General features: G+C 37.8%; 3 protein-coding genes across 26 annotated transcripts in view; 1 reads left to right on the top strand and 2 right to left on the bottom strand.

Moving 5' to 3' along the window:
* The window catches only part of LOC112196425 (disease resistance protein RPV1), a 100,291-nt gene that overhangs the window by 55,386 nt on the left and 26,339 nt on the right, over positions 1-18,566 (top strand). The window lies entirely within an intron of this gene.
* Positions 920-2,574, bottom strand: LOC112198656 (probable prefoldin subunit 5). Its single transcript, XM_024339790.2, has 3 exons — positions 2,217-2,574; positions 1,471-1,865; positions 920-1,024 (listed from the first exon to the last, which is right to left on the bottom strand). Exons 2-3 carry the CDS (start codon positions 1,831-1,833, stop codon positions 920-922), a joined length of 468 nt encoding a protein of 155 aa, XP_024195558.1. The 5' UTR covers positions 1,834-1,865; positions 2,217-2,574.
* Positions 3,319-4,036, bottom strand: LOC112198657. Its single transcript, XM_024339791.1, has 2 exons — positions 3,871-4,036; positions 3,319-3,458 (listed from the first exon to the last, which is right to left on the bottom strand). Exons 1-2 carry the CDS (start codon positions 4,034-4,036, stop codon positions 3,319-3,321), a joined length of 306 nt encoding a protein of 101 aa, XP_024195559.1.

Genomic DNA, 18,566 nt, shown 5'->3' on the forward strand with positions numbered 1-18,566 from the left:
TAGGATGTTCTCAAGTAGCATGGAAGCTTCAGTGGTACCTGCCTTTGAGACGTCATGTAAATCCATGTTTGAGCAAGTAGATACCACCACTACACCAAAAATCTTATCAGACAACGGGAGAAAACCGTTGTGTGATATGAAGAGCCACCGTTGTAGACCGAGCCGTTGTCTGATGAAAATTCAGACAACGGTGGAACACAATTGTCTGACAAACACACAGACGACGGGTATGTGTTAAAAGTATTGTCTGATAGCTCGGCAGATGCCAAGCGCAGCTGCGCGGCAGTTGCGGCGCTGCCTTCAGACAACAGTGCTTGTTTTCAAGCTGTTGTATGTTAAGCTTGTCAGACAACATATTTTTATTTTGTGTGTTGTCTGATTGATCTTCAAACTTCAGTTCTTGGACTATATCTGTTGTCTGATTAACTTTTGGGACAACAGAGTTCAATTGCTTCTGTTGTGTGAGTATAAATTAGAAGACACTAATTTGTTAAAAATTGATGTGTGATATGAATGATTGCATTGTATTTGCCCCAATTTTGGCCATTCGTGCAATTGCCATTATATCTATTCTGTTGTCTGATCATTTGAACATCCCATTCCTAAATTAAATTGTGCATTCATTTGGTCCATTTACCAAATGAACAGTAGTTCATCAAATGATACACCACACAACATTTGAAGCTGGAAAAAGCAAATTGTAAATTGTAAGTAGTTCTGCAATGATACACCACAACACAAGTCTTTAAAGAGCAGAAGAGAATTAATCCCATTTGTAAGGGAACAAAACCGCACCAGTTCAAGCGTGCAAACCACAACTCTAACATGATGTTTGAATTCTATATCAAAACAAGCATAATCTACTCCTAAGTCACCAGTACTTCACCATGATCTTAACTTGAATACCACAGCACACATATTAAAAGTCCTTGTCTCCTACTGTGCTGTAGGAGACCATCTGCTTCAGTTTTGCTTGCAAAACTAACCCAGCTTCATCAGATATGCTTTTCTTCTTAGAAGCAACCTGCATATCAATTTACAATTTCGTAATTAGAAGAAAACAACAACAAAAAAGGAAGAACTAATAAGCAAAGAAAGAGTAGCCCTACTTTAAAGCAGTTTAAGGTATGCATTAGAGTCAAGAGGAGCATTTTTGTCCCCCCTTTGATTAAAACATACAAAGAAAACATTACAGCAATCAACAATCTCCTAAACTCTGGATCAATGGTCACAGAAACACTACTCAATTGCGGCTGCCACAGAGCAGCAAAACAATGAATTTTTGAAGGTAATAGCAAAGTAGCTGAGATATGAAATTGGCATTACGAGTAGCAAACAAGAAACATATTATGCATAAGGAGGTTTTCAATTTCAGGTCTAGTATATGAGCAAGAAAGAAGGAAGACTAATCACCAAACCTAGCAAACGTAAGAAATATTGAAATAGATTCACAAAGAGGAGAACTTTGACCTCAACGAGTTGTTTGAAATTGGACTTGAGGAGATTGATCTTGCGGTCGCAGTAGTCTTTGGCTTGAGGCATGTTCTTCTCGATGAAGTAGCCGGTGCCAACGTCGACGAGGACCTGGTCGGGGTCCTGGAGAGTTCCGGGGACGTAAAGGGAGGCGGTAAGAGGGACGAGCATCTTTTTGCCTGTGGGTCGGAGGGAGAGGTCGTGGAGGGCGGAGGAGGCGAGCTCGAGGCGGGTGGTGGCGGTGCGGATGTTGTTGAGAGAGTCCTGGAGAAGATTGACCTCCAGATCAGTTTGCTCTTTCACTGCCTTCAACTGCTCCACGCTCAGCTTCTCCATCTCTCCTCTCACGCTCATCGCCATCTTCAGTCGATCTTCAACATGCACATAAGATACTAGCACAAACAAGAATAGATTTTAGTAAAAGCCCAAATGAAAAGGTAGATGAATGCAGATGGCTGGAATATCATGTATGAATGTAAAAGAAATCAACAAATGTAAATCTCCAAGAAAGTTATGTTAAATTCAAAACCATATTAATATTTCTGGAACACATATTATAAATTTAAAGCGTCTTACTTGGTTACAATTTTATCAAACTTGTACATTTTACCAAACTTATTTTTCGGATTCAATTTTAGTTATATTCCTATCCAGATGGCCAGTGACAAAATTACTAGTGCAGTCTAGTAAATCTACTGAAAATTGAATCAGGCTTATATTAAAGTTCAAACAAATAAGCTCACCAACATCAGGTTCCAATTTTGCACTGTTTAAGTCTGACACTAGCTTGCTGATTGAGTCTTTTGTGCCATTCTAGATGAATCAGCAGGGACAAAAGGATCAGAACAAATGAAACCATATTAAAAGGGTTGAATACAAGTTACAAATTCTGCAAAATGAATAAGAAAAATGCACATAAAAAATGCATGATAACTTGAAACAAAATCAGGAGAGCACCATGGTAAAGGTGTGTCACAAGGTGGGAATACGTCCTAAATATAAACATATACATAATAATTTTTTCTGTAAATGCAACAAATTGACTATTACTGACTCTCTCAGCAATTAGGAAACAAATAACTACCTACACTAGGCATGGAAATCATTTAATTTCATAAGGTCAGGTTCTCACAGTGTGTTTCTTTAAACGAGACTGTTATCGACTATGTTTTGAAATATCTACTTGTTCAGTACGTACCATTAAAATTCCACTAAATTAATTACCAAGGCAAAAATCACAGAACGTAAACTTGCTTTTGTGAAACTAAATCAGGCAGCTTTTATACTAAACAAAAAAATTAATCGAAAAATGGAATATTTTTGAAAGATACTATTCTGAGTATCTAAAACAGAGAATGTAAAGCCAATCACATATATCATAATCAAATAATAAACCCAATCAAACCCTAAAGCACAAAAATTCTGAGCAGATAAATCAACTATATACTATAGGTAATGCAGAAAGAGAGACATTGTTGCATAAAAAAAAAAAATACTTACACACTTCCAGTTTCCACCAACAAAAAACTGCAAAACAAACACAAGATTTCAATCAGATTAGAAAAATCCAACATTGAAGAATCCGCAACTTCATTGACTGAGAGACTAAAGATCTCTCATAGTAGTTTAAAAAGGATAAAAAGGATAGCCTATGCTGTTCTCTAAAACTTTACCATAGTAGTTTAAAAAGGATAACAATATCTGTTGATAAGGTGAGATGTATTTGTCACCACAGAAGCTGAAAACTCCTCAAAAATGCACCCTTTACACAACTAATGTTAGAGAATCACTCATCTATTGACGACAATCTATTGAATGCGATAACTTAACTCAACCTAGGTGCAATCAATCGTCTTTGATCCTCTTGAGAAGCTTGTTAGCCCAGCGTTTAACGCGTCCCTTCAGGGTATAGCCAACAATGATCCCAGCAACAAAGGCGCGCAATTGCACAGAACTTTGAGCATGTCCACAGGGACACCACTCCTCTGCAAGCAAACATAAAAAATTTACCAATTCAGTCCAATTGCAGAAATTCAATCCAACTATTGAAGTTCACTTAACCATAACACAAGTTCATATACTAATTCAAGCCTCACCAATACGTGAACAACTCTACTTAAACACAAGCCAAAACAAGTTTGGGAAGCTCAATAGCAAAACCCAGAATCAATTTGCGAAAAAGCGATTAAAGAACCAAACTTTGGTAGCATAATTGTTAGTTAAAGACAAGGCATTATGGACCTACTGCATAAATTGATCAAATATTTCACGAGTTTCACACCAATAGGTACAGACCCATCTAGCTCACCCAATTCACACATACAATCAGAAATTTATAAACTTTAAAAGGGTAGAGCTAGATGGGTCTGTACCTAACAGGTCTGGCGACTATAATACGAGACTGATCGGACAAAGTGGTAGAGAGGCCCTCAGTAGAATGAGGACCTTCAAAGGAAGAAGAAGAAGAAGATGATGAAGCTTTTTCGGATTGGTGTGGGAGGAGCTGGTACATCATCCCCAGAAAAGTCACGTTCTTTTCTCTCTCGAAAGGCTCGGAATCCATGGTCGGAGATGGAGATCCGAGTCCCTGTTAAACTCCGGTGACTAGAGTGCACAATTTTAAGATCTGCTTATGAATATCAGAACCCTAAATTTTGCATCTCAGTGAATTGAAACAGTAACGAAGAGCGAAAGCTGACAAATCCAAATCAAAATTGAATCAAAACAGTAAAGGAGATGACGAGAACTTACCAAGTTCGAGACAAATCGAATCAAAGGCGTGAATCGAAGTTCGAGATGACGAAATTGTTTAGGGCTTCTGTGTGAATCCAAGTCTAAGGCTGCTCCGATGTGAATCCACGGATTCACAGTGAAATCTCCTTTAGGGCTTCGAAGGGAAATCTCTCATTTAGGGCTTCGAAGGCTTCGCTTCGGAGGCGGTGGATTTAGGGTTTAGGATTGTGGAGTGAGTCGGGGCAGCTGTGGAGTGAGTCAGAGTGAGAGTCAGACAACGAGGGAGTCAGAGAGAGAGTCGGGGTGAGTTGGGGTCAGCTGTGGGGTTTTGTGGAGTGAATGTCTTGTCGGGTTTAGCTGTGGGCATTAGTTTGGTCTGAATGGATTTTTTCTGAAGTGTTCTAATAGTTTGGTCTGAATAGATCGATGCTATTGTGTAGTTGTCTAGCGCTAGGACACATGGCCACATAAGCCATTAATTTCATCATGCAGGCATCAGACCATGATTTTCCACATATCTGTTGTCTGAATGCCACTTAAAAATTTTCAGTTTTGCAGCCTCTTGTTGCCTGCTGAGAGGGAATCGAATTTTGGGGGAGAGAATGCAGGGAAATGTTGGAGGGAATAGTGCCATTTTGAGGCAAATCTACACACATCCAAACTTTCCCAATATATCTCCCTTTATCAGACAACAGAAAGTAAAAAAACAGTTGTATGATATTTTGCAAGCTACACTCATACAACAGATATAACTATTCTGTTGTACTTTAGAGTATCAATTTGGAGCCAAATTTGAGTCGATCTAGGAGGGAAATCTGCCGCTATTTTTTTTATGATTCACACAACAGATTATCTTGTAACCGTTGTGCAATGACCTTCTAAAAAAAAATTCAGAATTTTAACCCCCTTAGTTTAGTAAACATGTTGTGTGATTAACTTTTCTTCATCACACAACACTTTTTTTTTTTCGTTGTGCAAAAAGTGTTGTGTGTTAACATTTTTGGTGTAGTGCACATTCCATAGTTGAACATGCAACTGTGGCTCAGCAGCAATTTGAGTCTGCACATTCGCCGTTGGCACATGCTGTAAGAGTGTGTATGCTTGTACTCCGTGTCCAGCTTCTTCTCTTTTGCTTTCACTGTAAATCTGCAGATGATGATCTCGGCGTCAAAGTGCTTCTTCCCCAACAATACTGTGAGTTCAGTTTTAAACCTACCTTGATAGGCCGAACAGACTTCTATTGCAGTTTTCAATGGATTGCTTCATTTAAATGGTTTGATGTATATGTTGATGGAAGAGACTACTGCCATGAGTGTTGGTAAAGTATAAAATCTTCTGGCAATGGCCCTTGCAGGCTTAACTTCAAAACTGGCCAGTATGATGATTGTTTGCCGTGGAACAAAAACTAAAAGTACATTCATACTCAAGTCATCTTGTCTCCAATAATAATAATAATAAAGAAAAAGAGTTTGATAGTTATTTATGCTTAAGCTTCTGTTGAGAATTTTTATTTAGGTGAAACAAACAGTTATTATTCGAAATGTTTACATTAAGATTGATGTAGCCGAAATTGGATTGGAATTTGCTGTTCATATGTTCTTAGTTTAGTAAACATGTTGTGTGATTATACAGTTATTATACAGTTATTATACAGTTATTCTTAGTACAGTTATTATACAAGCTTCTGTTGAGAATTTTTATTTAGGTGAAACAAACAGTTATTATTCGAAATGATTACATTAAGATTGATGTAGCCAAAACTGGATTGGAATTTGCTGTTCATATGTTCTTAACACCGTTCACCGCTGAATCGTCTATGAGCCTGGTTATGCTTTAGATTGTGTTCTACTAATGGAGCAGTTATACGCTTCTGAAATTGGTGATGTGAAATCAGGGTAACAATGTAGCTCATCATTCACTTCATAGATGGTGAATGAGGTTATCTGATTGATGGACTTAATTGGCTTGTAGAATATTTTGCTTATAATGACCTTACTGTAAGTCTGTAACCTCTATTCCACACATTATATAGTTGTGATTTCTCTTTTCAATAATTAATTGACCATTTTCGAAAAAAGAATTATTTTTTTTATACCATAAAGGTGATAGATAATTGCCATATAAACAACGCAATTTGATTTTTCATATTAATAAAAGTTATTTTAGGGCGCGGAGTTACCATAAGAACAATGAATGATTACTATTTGACACTCTGTGGGTCACTGTAAAAATAAAACAATTTGAATTTTGAAAAGGCATATCCGAGTTACCATAATCAATCGAAGTTACCATAGGAACAATAAAAGAATCTGTATAATTCATCGGTATACAATTTCATTTTTTGCTTTAATTTTTTCCATTTTAACTAATAATAGTTTTATGAAACAGCTGGTTGATTGCCATATGCATTTAGCCACTATAAAAAAGAGAGTTGCACATAGCATATATCTACCAAGATAAAATTTCTTCAAAACCCTTCCTCCACTGGAAGATATTATTATGTGTCTGTGATTCCTCTTTTCAATAATTAATCAAGCATTTTCCAAAGAATAATTGTTTTACCATAAGAACAATGATTGATTACTATTTGACATAATGCGTGTTAAAAATTTGACTTTTGACTTGTCAAAAGGAATATCCGAGTTACCATAAACATTCAAAGTTACCATAGGAACAATGACAGAATTGGATGCTGCAGCGGCATACAATTCCATTTTTTGCCTATTATTTTTCCATTTATTCCCAGAAATTGTAAAAGTAAAAATGGATTGGAATGGTCTACTCATTTCATTTCATAACCCCTTTATATTAGGAGAGAATTACAATGGAAAGAACAATTACAATGATGACATTAACTACTGATTGGTTCGTAATTCATGCTGATTGATGTTAATCGGTAATTGCTTGATTCCCTCTCCGTCAATCACTTTGACGAAGGCACACAATATGTTTTTCCTTTAACACTCCCCCTTGTGCCAAGTCAAAGACGAAATGGTGCATGAGTTGTTGCCTCACTAAAAACCTTGCCAAGTAACAATAAAAACCCTGTGGGACAAAATACACCTTGGTCGAAGGAAAAGAGCACAACGCACCTTTTACATTTGAGTATGACATGTGTGTGTTAGACTCCCCCTGACGTTTACACCTCCCCCTGATACTTACATTAATCTAGGAAGCTTGGAAAGTCTTCGCATTCCTATGCTTTTCACATGTTTCTCAAATGTGTCCTTAGGCAATGATTTGGTGAACAAATCTGTCACATTCTCCTCAGACCTTACTTGATTCATTTGAATCTTGAGGAGAGTCTGTTGTTGCTGATTGTAGGACAACTTTGGCGATATGTGTTTTGTGTTATCACCCTTAATATAACCTAGCTTCATCTGTTCGATGCAAGCTGCATTGTGTTCGTAAATGCAAGTAGGCTCTTCAGTGGTAGAACTCAAACCACTAGTCCCTCGAATATGTGCAATGATAGTTCTTAACCATACACACTCAAGAACCGCCTCATGTAGAACAATGATCTCTGAGTGGTTCGAGGAGGTAGCCACAAAGGTTTGCTTGGTTGATCTCCAAGATATCGCTGTGTTCCCATTGGTAAATACATAACCAGTTTGGGAACGATATGTGGGTCAGATACGTATCCAGCATCAGCAAAACCGACCAAAACGTCATTTGGCATTTTAGTGTAGTGAGTGGCGTTTTCGCCATCAATATTTCCTTTAGGGATTGCAGTTCCATCTACTGTCCATCTTGCCTCTCTGTAGGGAAAGAACAGTCCCAAGCTAATGGTTCCTTTTAGGTATCGAAAATGTTCTTGATACCATTCCAGTGATGCTGCGTTGGCGTTGAGCTAAATCTAGCTAACAAGTTCACTGAGAATGCAATGTCTGGTCGAGTAAATTGGACTAAGTACAATAATGCGCCTATTGCATTTAGATAGGGAATTTCAGCTCCCAACACTTGTTCGTCATCTTCCTTTGGACGAAATTGATCTTTCCTTGCATCCAAACTTCGACCGATCATGAGAGTGCTAGCAGGATGTGCTTTGTCCATGTTATATCGCCTGACTTTGGGACATATGCAGACTGGTGGATTAATATTCCACAAACTCGGTGTTCTAGTTCAAGACCTAGATAGAATCGAGTTTTCCCAAGATCCTTCATCTCAAATTCGGATTTCAAGTAGCTCGCGGTTTCTCTTATTTCATCAAGAGTACCAGTTATGACATATACTACTATAATTTGCAAATCCGGAACTTGTTTTCTTTATGAATACGCAGGGGCATAATTCATCGTTCTTATATCCCTTCCCAATCAAGTAGTCACTTAGACAGGTATACCACATCCGTCTGGATTGTTTCAATCCCTAAAGTGAGCATTTCAACTTAATTGCAAACGCACTCTGTGGTTCGATATCATCGTGCTCTATGATTCCTTGAGCAACAGTATATATCATCAATGTGTATGGAAGATCTTTCTATCAACTCATACGTACTCTCGTAATCCTTTGAGATTTCTTTGTTCTCTGGAATCATTTCAAACATCGGAGTGTCCTCCAGTATTGATTCATGGACATAACTATAATCAGAGACAATCTCATGAGAGGGATTCTATACATTGATGATTGGTTTGTGCCTTACTCACCCTCTTCTTCCTTGGGTGAGTGTCAATCGAACCAAGTAACCTCCCCCTCTTCCTTGGGGAGCCACGGCCTCAACCACACCTCCACTAAGTGCGGTTGCAGTGCCTCTATCTGCGGCACCGTGCCCCTTGTTGGGGACTTCTAACCTTGCAGGCACATTTGTAGCTGGTATATGTGATCTCGTCACTTTTACGATATCAGTAAACGCATCAGGCATCGAATCTGCTACGTTCTGAAGATCGATTATTCTTTTCACTTCACTTTCACTTTATGAAGTGCGGGGATCAAGATGAGACAGAGTGGGGACAAACCATGACAATTCATGTGGTTCCCTTGGAAAATCCTTTTTCCTATCTCCCCCTAACGACGGGAAGACTATCTCATCAAAGTGACAATCCGCAAATCTAGCGGTAGAGAGATCGCCTGTCAAGGGTTCTAAATAGTGGATAATTGTTGGGGATTCGTATCCAACATAAATACTTAATCGTCTCTGAGGACCCATTTTGGTGCGCTGTGGGGGCGCAATAGGCACATATACTGCTCAACCAAATATGCGTAAATGTGAAGTGTCAGGCGCATATCCAGTTACCAACTGGTACGCAGGAAATGGTTGGCTAGCTGTGGGTCTTAAACGAATAAGTAAAGCTGCGTGCAATATTGCATAACCCCATGCAGATATAGGCAAGTTGGTGCGCATAACCAATGCCCTAGCCACCATCTGTAGCCTTTTGATAGTGGCTTCTGCGAGACCATTTTGTGTATGCACATGGGGTATAGGATGCTCTACATCGATCCAAATAGATATGCAATAATCATCAAATGCTTTTGATGTAAACTCTCCAGCATTATCAAGCCTTATAGACTTGATAGGGTGATCAGGGTGGTGAGCCCTCAAACGTATAATCTCTGCTAGGAGTATTGCAGCATTTCTTGTGGACAATAAAACGACATGTGACCAGATTGTCGAAGCATCCACCAGAACCATAAAGTACTTGAATGGTCCGCATTCTGGATGTATAGGTCCACAGACATCTCTTTGTATCCTTTGTAAGAATGGAATGTTTTGTTTTGTATCTTTAGCATAGGAAGGTCTCGATCCTGTTTTTGCTAAAGAGCAGGCTTTGCAAAACGAGTGATGTACCTTTGAAATAGTCAATGAGGCATAATGGGAGGGAGGTAGTGCTTCTGGTACTTCAGAAGGCAATGACTGCATTTGAGCAATAGTAGAACCGACACCTTACAGTGTGGCGGATTTTTCTCCCATTTGTTTTTCACTCGAAAGAAGGGATGTCCATGTGAGTTCTTCAAAAATATGGATCATCATGTTACGACCTCGGTGCCATAGGCGGTCATGCAAAAGCCTGTATGAGTCAGTGTCCCACATTTCATTGTTGGTGATAGTATAGGATTCAATGATCCGAATCGTAGTGAGGTACAGTCCACTAAATTGACTCATAAGTTTCTCTAAGATGCGTTTCCTTCCACAGTCATGAGATGTAATATCAAGGTATTCAGTTCCATTCTCACGGTGTGTTTTTACTGGATAATCGTTGGCACAAATAGCTTTGAAACATTAACAAGGTTCGATTAGCTCTTGGTGCATATAGAGCGTCTGTGACTTGAAATGTTGTGCCATTAGGCAGCAAAATTTTGGCAATTCCTCGCCATTTTATTAGTTTTGATAATCCAATCATCGTAGTCACAGAGGAATTATAGGTTATTAGTTCAATGAATAATTGCCTATGTCTTAATATTATGTGGGTAGTTCCACTAACATCTAAGCACTCAAGTTCTCCTCCATTCATTCCTACAAATAAATGGGAGGTATTGCTAGTCCCTTAGCAAAATCAAAACTAAGAAAATAAAACAAGGACTCAAAAGACTCAAAACAAACTATGCTTTCCACATTGTTGTCTCAGAATCTCTTACTTTCATAGCATCAAGATTAGCACGCAACCAAGAATCAATCATGAGTAATTCAAGAGTTAATTAAAACATATATTCCACATATAAGCATGTAAGACACGGATGTGACAATGGTGATGGGTGGAGCTCAGCATGTTTCCAACAAGTATGATTCAAACCTCACAGGATTTACCACTCTTTCTTCTCTCAGATCAAGGCTAATGCTTAAAAGCTTTTTCACTCAAATATATGTGAGAGATGATAATATTTTCGACAAACAAAAAGCTCACATATATAAAGAAAGAAAGGCTATGTCGATATTTATATGTATTTTTTTTTTTACGATCTCATGAAGGATACCAACTACTTGCCGGACGGATCGAACCATATGCTTAACTCTTGTAACCAATCTCCACAGATCAATGGCTGCCCATCTTAAGGATCAAAGAGGTCTTACTTTAAGGTTGTAATGGGGCCAAGGTTTAGGGGCTTAAAGAAACGAAGAGGTAAGGGAAAATCACAAAGTGTTCTAAAAACCTAGCGGAGCCTTTATTGAAGCATTGAGACGTCTTCTTTTAGTCACCAAGGCATCTTGCAACATTGAACTTTATGTGTGTCTTTATTAAGGGCCGGATGTCATTGTGTTGGACCCTTGCTTCATTCTAACATTCCTTTGAACACTTGTGAAGCAGGACAAAGACCAAATTCATCGTACTTAGGTCTTCACTTCAAAACAAACTCCTTATCCACAATGGGGGGACTAAAATCCATAAATACTTGCACTTTTTTTCTTTTCATTGCCGTACACATTTTTTTTTTCATTCTCTTTTTTCGGCATACTATTTTTCTTCTTTCTCATGGACAAGTCTTTCCCCCACACTTATTCTTTCTCATCATCTCTTTTGTAGTGCCTTCAAAATCTTATCTGTCTCATGAATTAGCTCCACTAAATCCTTAGAACAAGGGTAGGGATATAACTATACTAAGGTTCAAAGGTTAGGATTTTGAGGGTGATGAAAGAAAAATGTTTAAATGTAGGTTCAAAGAGGTTAACTAGAGGAGTCCCACGACGGGCACAAATATGGACACAGGCTATTTTTGGCTTTGGTGGAATTTCCTAGGTGCCTTTATCCTTTCCAGAATCAGGGACATGTATTGATAAAAGTTTCGACCAGTACAAGAGCAAGTTCTAGTAATCTCTAGAGTCCGTCAAACTTAATCTGTGGCAAGCAGTCAATCAAAGAGAAAGATAATGAGATCACTAAGCATCGCCAAGAAAGTAAGAATATATTTTTCAATAAACACTCGCAAAGAATAGCAAATAGGCTCAAATTCGCACAAGGGTTATTATGAATCAAAACTCATCATCAACATGCTCAATATTCTGTACCAAGGTCAACAAAAACCACATCTACTACACAATCATATGCTTTATATATATCGTAATTAACCAAAGAATTATTTTAACATCATCTCAATATTGTGATCCTCTTTTATCTATAATTTCAGAGATTTTGTTCATCCTAGACAGTTGAAAGGCGACCTAAGACTTCGAAAAACAAGACAAAAACTGAAAACAAGAACTAAAGACTCCAAAAGAAAGAAAAATAACTAACGAAATTTTTTTTTTTTAATTTTTTTTTTTTAATAAGACTCAAATTGGATTCCCTTCCCCCACACTTGAATCATACATTGCCCTCAATGTATGGCAAATTTAATCAAACAATGCATAATAGAAGCGTAAAGAGAGGAAATCAAAAAAAATTAAAAGAAGAAAGGTGAGAAGGTTGATAGAAAAGCTCCCCCTTGTAGACCTCCCAATGCTCACGACCTTTGGAGATGACAACAAAAGACCCCAACCTCAAGACCATAAGGTCTTGACTTCCTAACGTAAGCTCCGTGCGAAGTCTTGTTGCATCTTTGGATCCCATAAGTTTGTGTCGGCAGCCCATGTTCCAGGTCCCATAACTTTTCTATGCAGCTTCAGATGACGATGATACCACTTGGAGGTGAAAGTGGACATTGCAAGCTCTCTGTGTATATGTGGAACACCTTCTAACTCCAAGCGGTTTGAAAGTTATAGCCCTGCAAAGTTAGAGAAAAAAGCAGAAATTGGAACAGAAAACCTGGCAAAGTGACCTTTACCCACTCAAACCTTTATTCCGGGAGCATCCCTAGTCCAATGGAAGCGATTCTTGGGCCAGATCGTGGTACACAGATAGATCTTTGAGTACATGTAAAGAACTCCTCATTTCATCCACGGAAATACGCCCAGTTTTTCCTTTTCTGTGACACAACTGCACAGTTTTCTGTTTTCCTGGACTGACCTTACTGCATTCAAACTGGAACTGGGCACGCATATGAACTCCGAATCCAGTTCTGTAAAAACCTACAGAAACTAGACTCAAAGATCGTTCCATTCATGTATGGCACATCTTCTGGTTCTATCTGAGTGAAAAACGGCAGTCGTCTAAAGTAGACTGATTGTATGGTCAGCACTCTGTTTTTACAGAAGGGACACTTTTCACACTTCTTTACAACCTTATGACCTGCACACAAACTAAAAACATAAAAAGGAACTAAATAGAAAACAAAGAAAGCAAAGAAAACATCCCTTGGGTTGCCTCCCAGGAAGCGCTTGGTTTAAAGTCTTTCAGCCTGACATGGCAGCTTTTCATCTAGAGTAATCAGGAGGTTTAGGCCGCGGTTCGATCAAATGCTTAAGCCTCTTCAAAGATGTTTCATGATCCCTTGACAGCAACTTGGGTAACTTGGGAGCAAAGGAAAGATGGGATTTGATGCTTCTCTTTTTCTTTCTCTTCTTCCATTGTCTCGTTCTTCTCTTAAGTTCAACAATCATTGCTATAATGATCTCCTTATGTGATTTGAGATGTTCACTTATGACCATCTCCACATGATCAACAAACTCAAAAGTTGCTTGGATGGGGAGAACATGTGTAGAGGTTGAATGAGGCATTGTAGGATCAGATGGTCTTCCATGTGCTAGCAACAAAGGTCCAAATGTAGGAGCTATGATGGTATCTTCTTTTAAGCAATCCTCCCTCGTGGTCTCATAACCTTTTGGATCTTCGTGTGATACCATGATTGTTTTAGGCACTTGGGGCACATTTGCATGAAGCTTATCCTTACTTCCTTCATTATAGGATTCATCATCATCAAACGGATCTTCCATTTCCCACTTTTCAAGCTCGGTTATGTAGCATAGTTCATAGTCCTCACAAGTCTCAACATTGAGTTGCTCTTTATATGACTCCTCCAAATCCATTACTTCATCCTCATCAAATGTTGAATCATGGACTGCATCATGAGGTTGACACAAAGCCGTAGTTGTTGGGAGCTCCCCTAAAGTTGCCATCGGTTTAGAAGGGTGCTCCTGAGATATTAGGTTCTCCAAACGCTTTAGTTTTTCTGCCAAATCATCATCAAGAGCTTGCTTTTCCTGAATCCAAGCTTGAAAAAAAACATCTGAAGCTTGTTGTCCCTGAATCAAAGCTTGAGTAGCAGCATTTAGTTCCTTAATAATCTCATCATCATTATTAGACATACCTGAGTTTTGAGGAGGTGGTGCTTGTGGACAATAGTCATGGTATGAATATGGAGAAGCTTCGAACTCATTGAAAGATCCTTGTTGCACGTTTGGATCGCCATTCCACGAAAAGTAAGGAGGATTATCCCATGCCGGATTGTATGGAGGTGAATAATAATTATTCCAATGCCCTTGGTTGTCATGAAATCCTCCAAGCATGGTATTTTGATCATAGTATCCTTGATATTGGATGCTTGGACATGTCTCCATTGAATGACCAACCATGGAGCATATGGAACACACCTCGTAAGATTGATGCCACATTGAAAAAAAACAAAACAAAAATTGAAGTTAGTGATATATATACAAAAAGAATGTATAAATCCTAAAAGTCAAAATATATACAAAAATAAAACCAAACAATGTGAAAAATAAGTATTTTTCAATCCCCGGCAACGGCGCCAAAAATTGATACGCCCAAAATAGGCGCTCAACTTAACCCTGCAAGATGTAGTCGTTAGCAATATAGAGTAAGCAGGGATCGTTCTAGCCGGGGATTGAGGGTAACTTTATAATTCACACAAAAGAAAACAAAACAAAACTAACTAAAGCACAAAACAAATAACACAACTAAACAAAACAAAAAAGTCAAATACTAGAAAAGAGAGAAAAATATGGCAGGAGACAGAAGGGGATAGAAAGGTGCGTTGCAATCCTAAGTTGAAACAGATTTTGGGGTTTTTGAGTTCAACGAAAGTAAAAGAAAAATAAGAAAGAAAAACAATTTTTATTTTAGGTTTTCAGAAAATAAGATGGAGAACATGTTAGAGACTCGGAAATCCACCACCAATTACTTTCGAACAATGTTAAGTTAACCTAGTTTCAATTACTAAGGTGTGAACAGAAATCAACCAAGAAACAAGTCGGAGCAGATCATGTCCCTTATTAATGTTTCCCTAATTACTTAGTCTACGTGAACGCACAATAGCTAAGCCTATCAAACATGCAGTCAAGGTATAGAACGCTATCCTATCAACAACACATATAGTGTCAACACATTTGAAGCATTAAGATCTCATGGAAACGATTGATTATAGAGTTGCAGTCTAGTGTGGAACGCCTACCTAGCATGCTCTTCTAGTTGTTTAAAACATCAACTTTTGTTCAAAGCCTTGCATACTTGTGGATTAGAAAACAAGACGATTAGGTGAATTATTTTCTAAACCTAGCTCCAATTACATGCATATATCCTAAGTGTCGACCCAAAGAACATAAACACGTAAAAGTTTTCAATCAAGCAGAAATAAACAACCAATTCACACCAAAGATCAAGAAACTAGATTTAAACAGACATATGTTCTACATAATTGGGGCTTCAAACCTTGCCCCTAACAAAAAGATAGTTAGTTACACATTGTTTTAAAAACCAAAATAAAACAAATAGAGAAAAAGAAGAAAAAGATGATGGCGGATGAATGAGAATGAGAGATAGAAGAGAAGGTGAAAGGCGTGGTCTCCCCTGGAGCGTGTGCAGAAGCTCAATATATATAGGAGCTAGAAGTGCAGCCCTAGTTTCCTTCTTCAACAATGCTTTGAAAACCTTCCCTATTTGCTTGAGGATTCCTTTAATTGGTGCACAATTAAATGATTTTGAAGCCTTGGTAATCTTGTAGAATTATTCTAGGACTCTCCTTAATATTTGCAGCAGCAATGACCTTCCAAAAATGCCCTGGAAATCCGTCCAAAGAAGAATTCTGCAAAACCGTCCTGTTTTGACTAGGATTCAATTTCTGACTCTGAAGCTTCCTTCTTGGACAAGGAACGACTTCGTCTTGATAAGTTTCTGGATGGTTCTTGACTCCCACGTGCTCTATGACATCATATCATCTATAATGATCAATAACCTTATGGAAAAACTCCAAGAAAATAGCCGGAAAAGATCTCCCAAAAAACTTCGTGAAAAGCTGACAGTTTCTGCCTTATTGAGAAGCATACTTCGACTTTGATTTTCTACTGCCTCGTTGATGATTTTGACCTGTTATTTGGCTGTAGTTGAAGTATAACATCATGTCTTCAAGGATCGCTGGTCCTTTCCTCAAAGGTGCATATGGAAGGATGCAAGAATTGCTCCTCAAAACCGTTCCCAGAAAGCTAATTCTGAAACTGCAGTTTCTGCTTTGCAGCAACTGTTTTACACAACGATTTCCGTGGGTTTTCCTTGTAATTTCTGGCTAAATGGTTGATCAAACTTGGTCCTCTGCATCAGTACTTCATGATATATGGCTTCGTTTCTCCCTTTAAGCTTCTATTTCTCTTGAATCACTTCACGAACTACCTAAAAAGAAAACAAAGTTAAAACTGACTTTTTAAAGGAAATAGCTAAGAAAAGTATAAAGGTTTCATATTATATTTATCGCATTTTATGCTCCTAACAGGTATTTAGAAAATATAACTCATATTCTTTAGAGTATTTCTATTTGCGTAGAATGGTATTCTTTTCATTCTAATAATTTTTCTTTTTCTAGATTTATTGTTTTACATCTTTATAGTGCTATTTCGAACCATGTAAATATGTGTATAGAAATAAATTTGAATAAATTCAGTGCTTCAGAATAAAATTCAAAATTTATTAATAAGCCAACGATAAGCAAATCAAAGGTCTTTGTTCAGAAATCTAATTCATCAAACCATTCTTTAAGACCAAATAATAGTCTAATTAAAAATGAGGCATTATGCCTTCACAACTATCTTTGGAAAATAAAATGAATAAAGCAGATCAGTCAAGATTGAGAGCATCCATTGACTTAGCAAGTTCCTCTTTGCCATTGAAGTCTGCAATTGTAAGGTTGACGTCTAGGTCATGACCTCCTTCTTCCATATAGTGAGCCTCTTGTTCTTTAGACTCTCTATGCCTCTTGTAATTGGCTGCTACTCTGTTGTTTGCTTGGCAGTTCTTGTACCAATGCCCAATGAATCCACACCTATAGCATGGTTCATTGTCAACTCTTTCCTTTTGCATCTTGTTTCCATGATCCCCATGTCCCTTTCCACGTGGTGCATGGTTGCCACGTGGGTAAGGATCAGCACGTCTAAACCCCTTTACATTGGAGTTCTTTTCACCTTTCATTTTTCTATAATGAGCCTCGGGAATTTTCTTTGTCCCAGTGGGCCTGGCATTGTTGTTCAAGAGAATCTCATTATGTCTCTCAGCCACTTACAGTAGGCTGATCAACTTATTGAAGGTTGTGATTCTTTTGTTGTCATAATCCAACTGATACTAGTTCGCTAGTATAAAAGCTGAATTAGGAAAGGTGGTAAGAGTCTTGTAGATCATATCATCTTCTGTGATTTCCCTTCCACAGAAAATTGAGACGTGCTTTTAAGCGCAACATGTCCTTGTTGAAGTCACTGACCTTTTTATAGTCAAGCAAGCGGATTCCATTCCACTGAATAGCTAGTTCTGGGAGTAAAGTGTCATGAATGTTCCCAAAACGTCCTTTAAGTGCATCCCACAATTCTTTGGGTGTCTTCAACTGAAGGTACTCCCAGCATAGGCTAGGATCAATATGTCGCCTCAGAAACATTAAGGCATCTGCTTTCACCTTATTAGATAGTTCATCATCTTTGGGGTCAGTAATGGTGGCAGTGTAGTCTTTTGCCACAAATGCAGTTTCCATATCGGAAACCCAACAATGGTACTCAAGTCCTTCTGAGTCCAAAATGTCAAACTCAGGTCGAGTTGGATCAACCATCTACATAAACAAGAGAGAAGAAATAAATTACGCAGTCATAAAGACATCCACGTGAATTATTTTCCAAAATATGAATTAGATTTCAAGACCAAGATTCGTAATGGTCACATTTTTTTTCGATGCTACGTGAAAATGCATTATCACGGTAAGTATGTATGTATAATGCTCATGAATTTTCATTATCATGGCTAAATGGAGTTTATATGTTGTATAGCATTCTAAACAAGTAATAATTATAGCACGTAATAAATAATAAAAAACAAAGCATATCTTAAAATAAATTACATGGCATGCTTCAAATTTCACAAATATATACCAAAATATATGTTACACATAATGATAGCAATAATATATCATGCGTAAAATAAAAGATAAACAATAACATAATATAAAGACATGCGTATGAATAATTATATAAGAGTAAATAAAATTCACAAAACATGCTCACAATTGCATAAATAATATATAATAATATATATATATATATGGCATGTTCAATATAAAGTATAAACTAT

The sequence above is a fragment of the Rosa chinensis genome, chromosome 4 (genome assembly GCF_002994745.2).
Source record: "Rosa chinensis cultivar Old Blush chromosome 4, RchiOBHm-V2, whole genome shotgun sequence".
In the NCBI taxonomy this organism is placed as follows: Eukaryota; Viridiplantae; Streptophyta; class Magnoliopsida; order Rosales; family Rosaceae; genus Rosa; species Rosa chinensis.

Excerpts from the sequence above, each read along its gene's own strand:
- LOC112198656 (XM_024339790.2), bottom strand. The coding sequence starts at position 1,833 with ATGGCGATGAGCGTGAGAGGAGAGATGGAGAAGCTGAGCGTGGAGCAG. Across the intron at positions 1,025-1,470 it reads ATTTCAAACAACTCGTTGAG|GTTGCTTCTAAGAAGAAAAG; the intron begins GTCAAAGTTCTC and ends ATTGATATGCAG.
- LOC112198657 (XM_024339791.1), bottom strand. The coding sequence starts at position 4,036 with ATGGATTCCGAGCCTTTCGAGAGAGAAAAGAACGTGACTTTTCTGGGG. Across the intron at positions 3,459-3,870 it reads CACTTTGTCCGATCAGTCTC|AGGAGTGGTGTCCCTGTGGA; the intron begins GTATTATAGTCG and ends GTTTGCTTGCAG.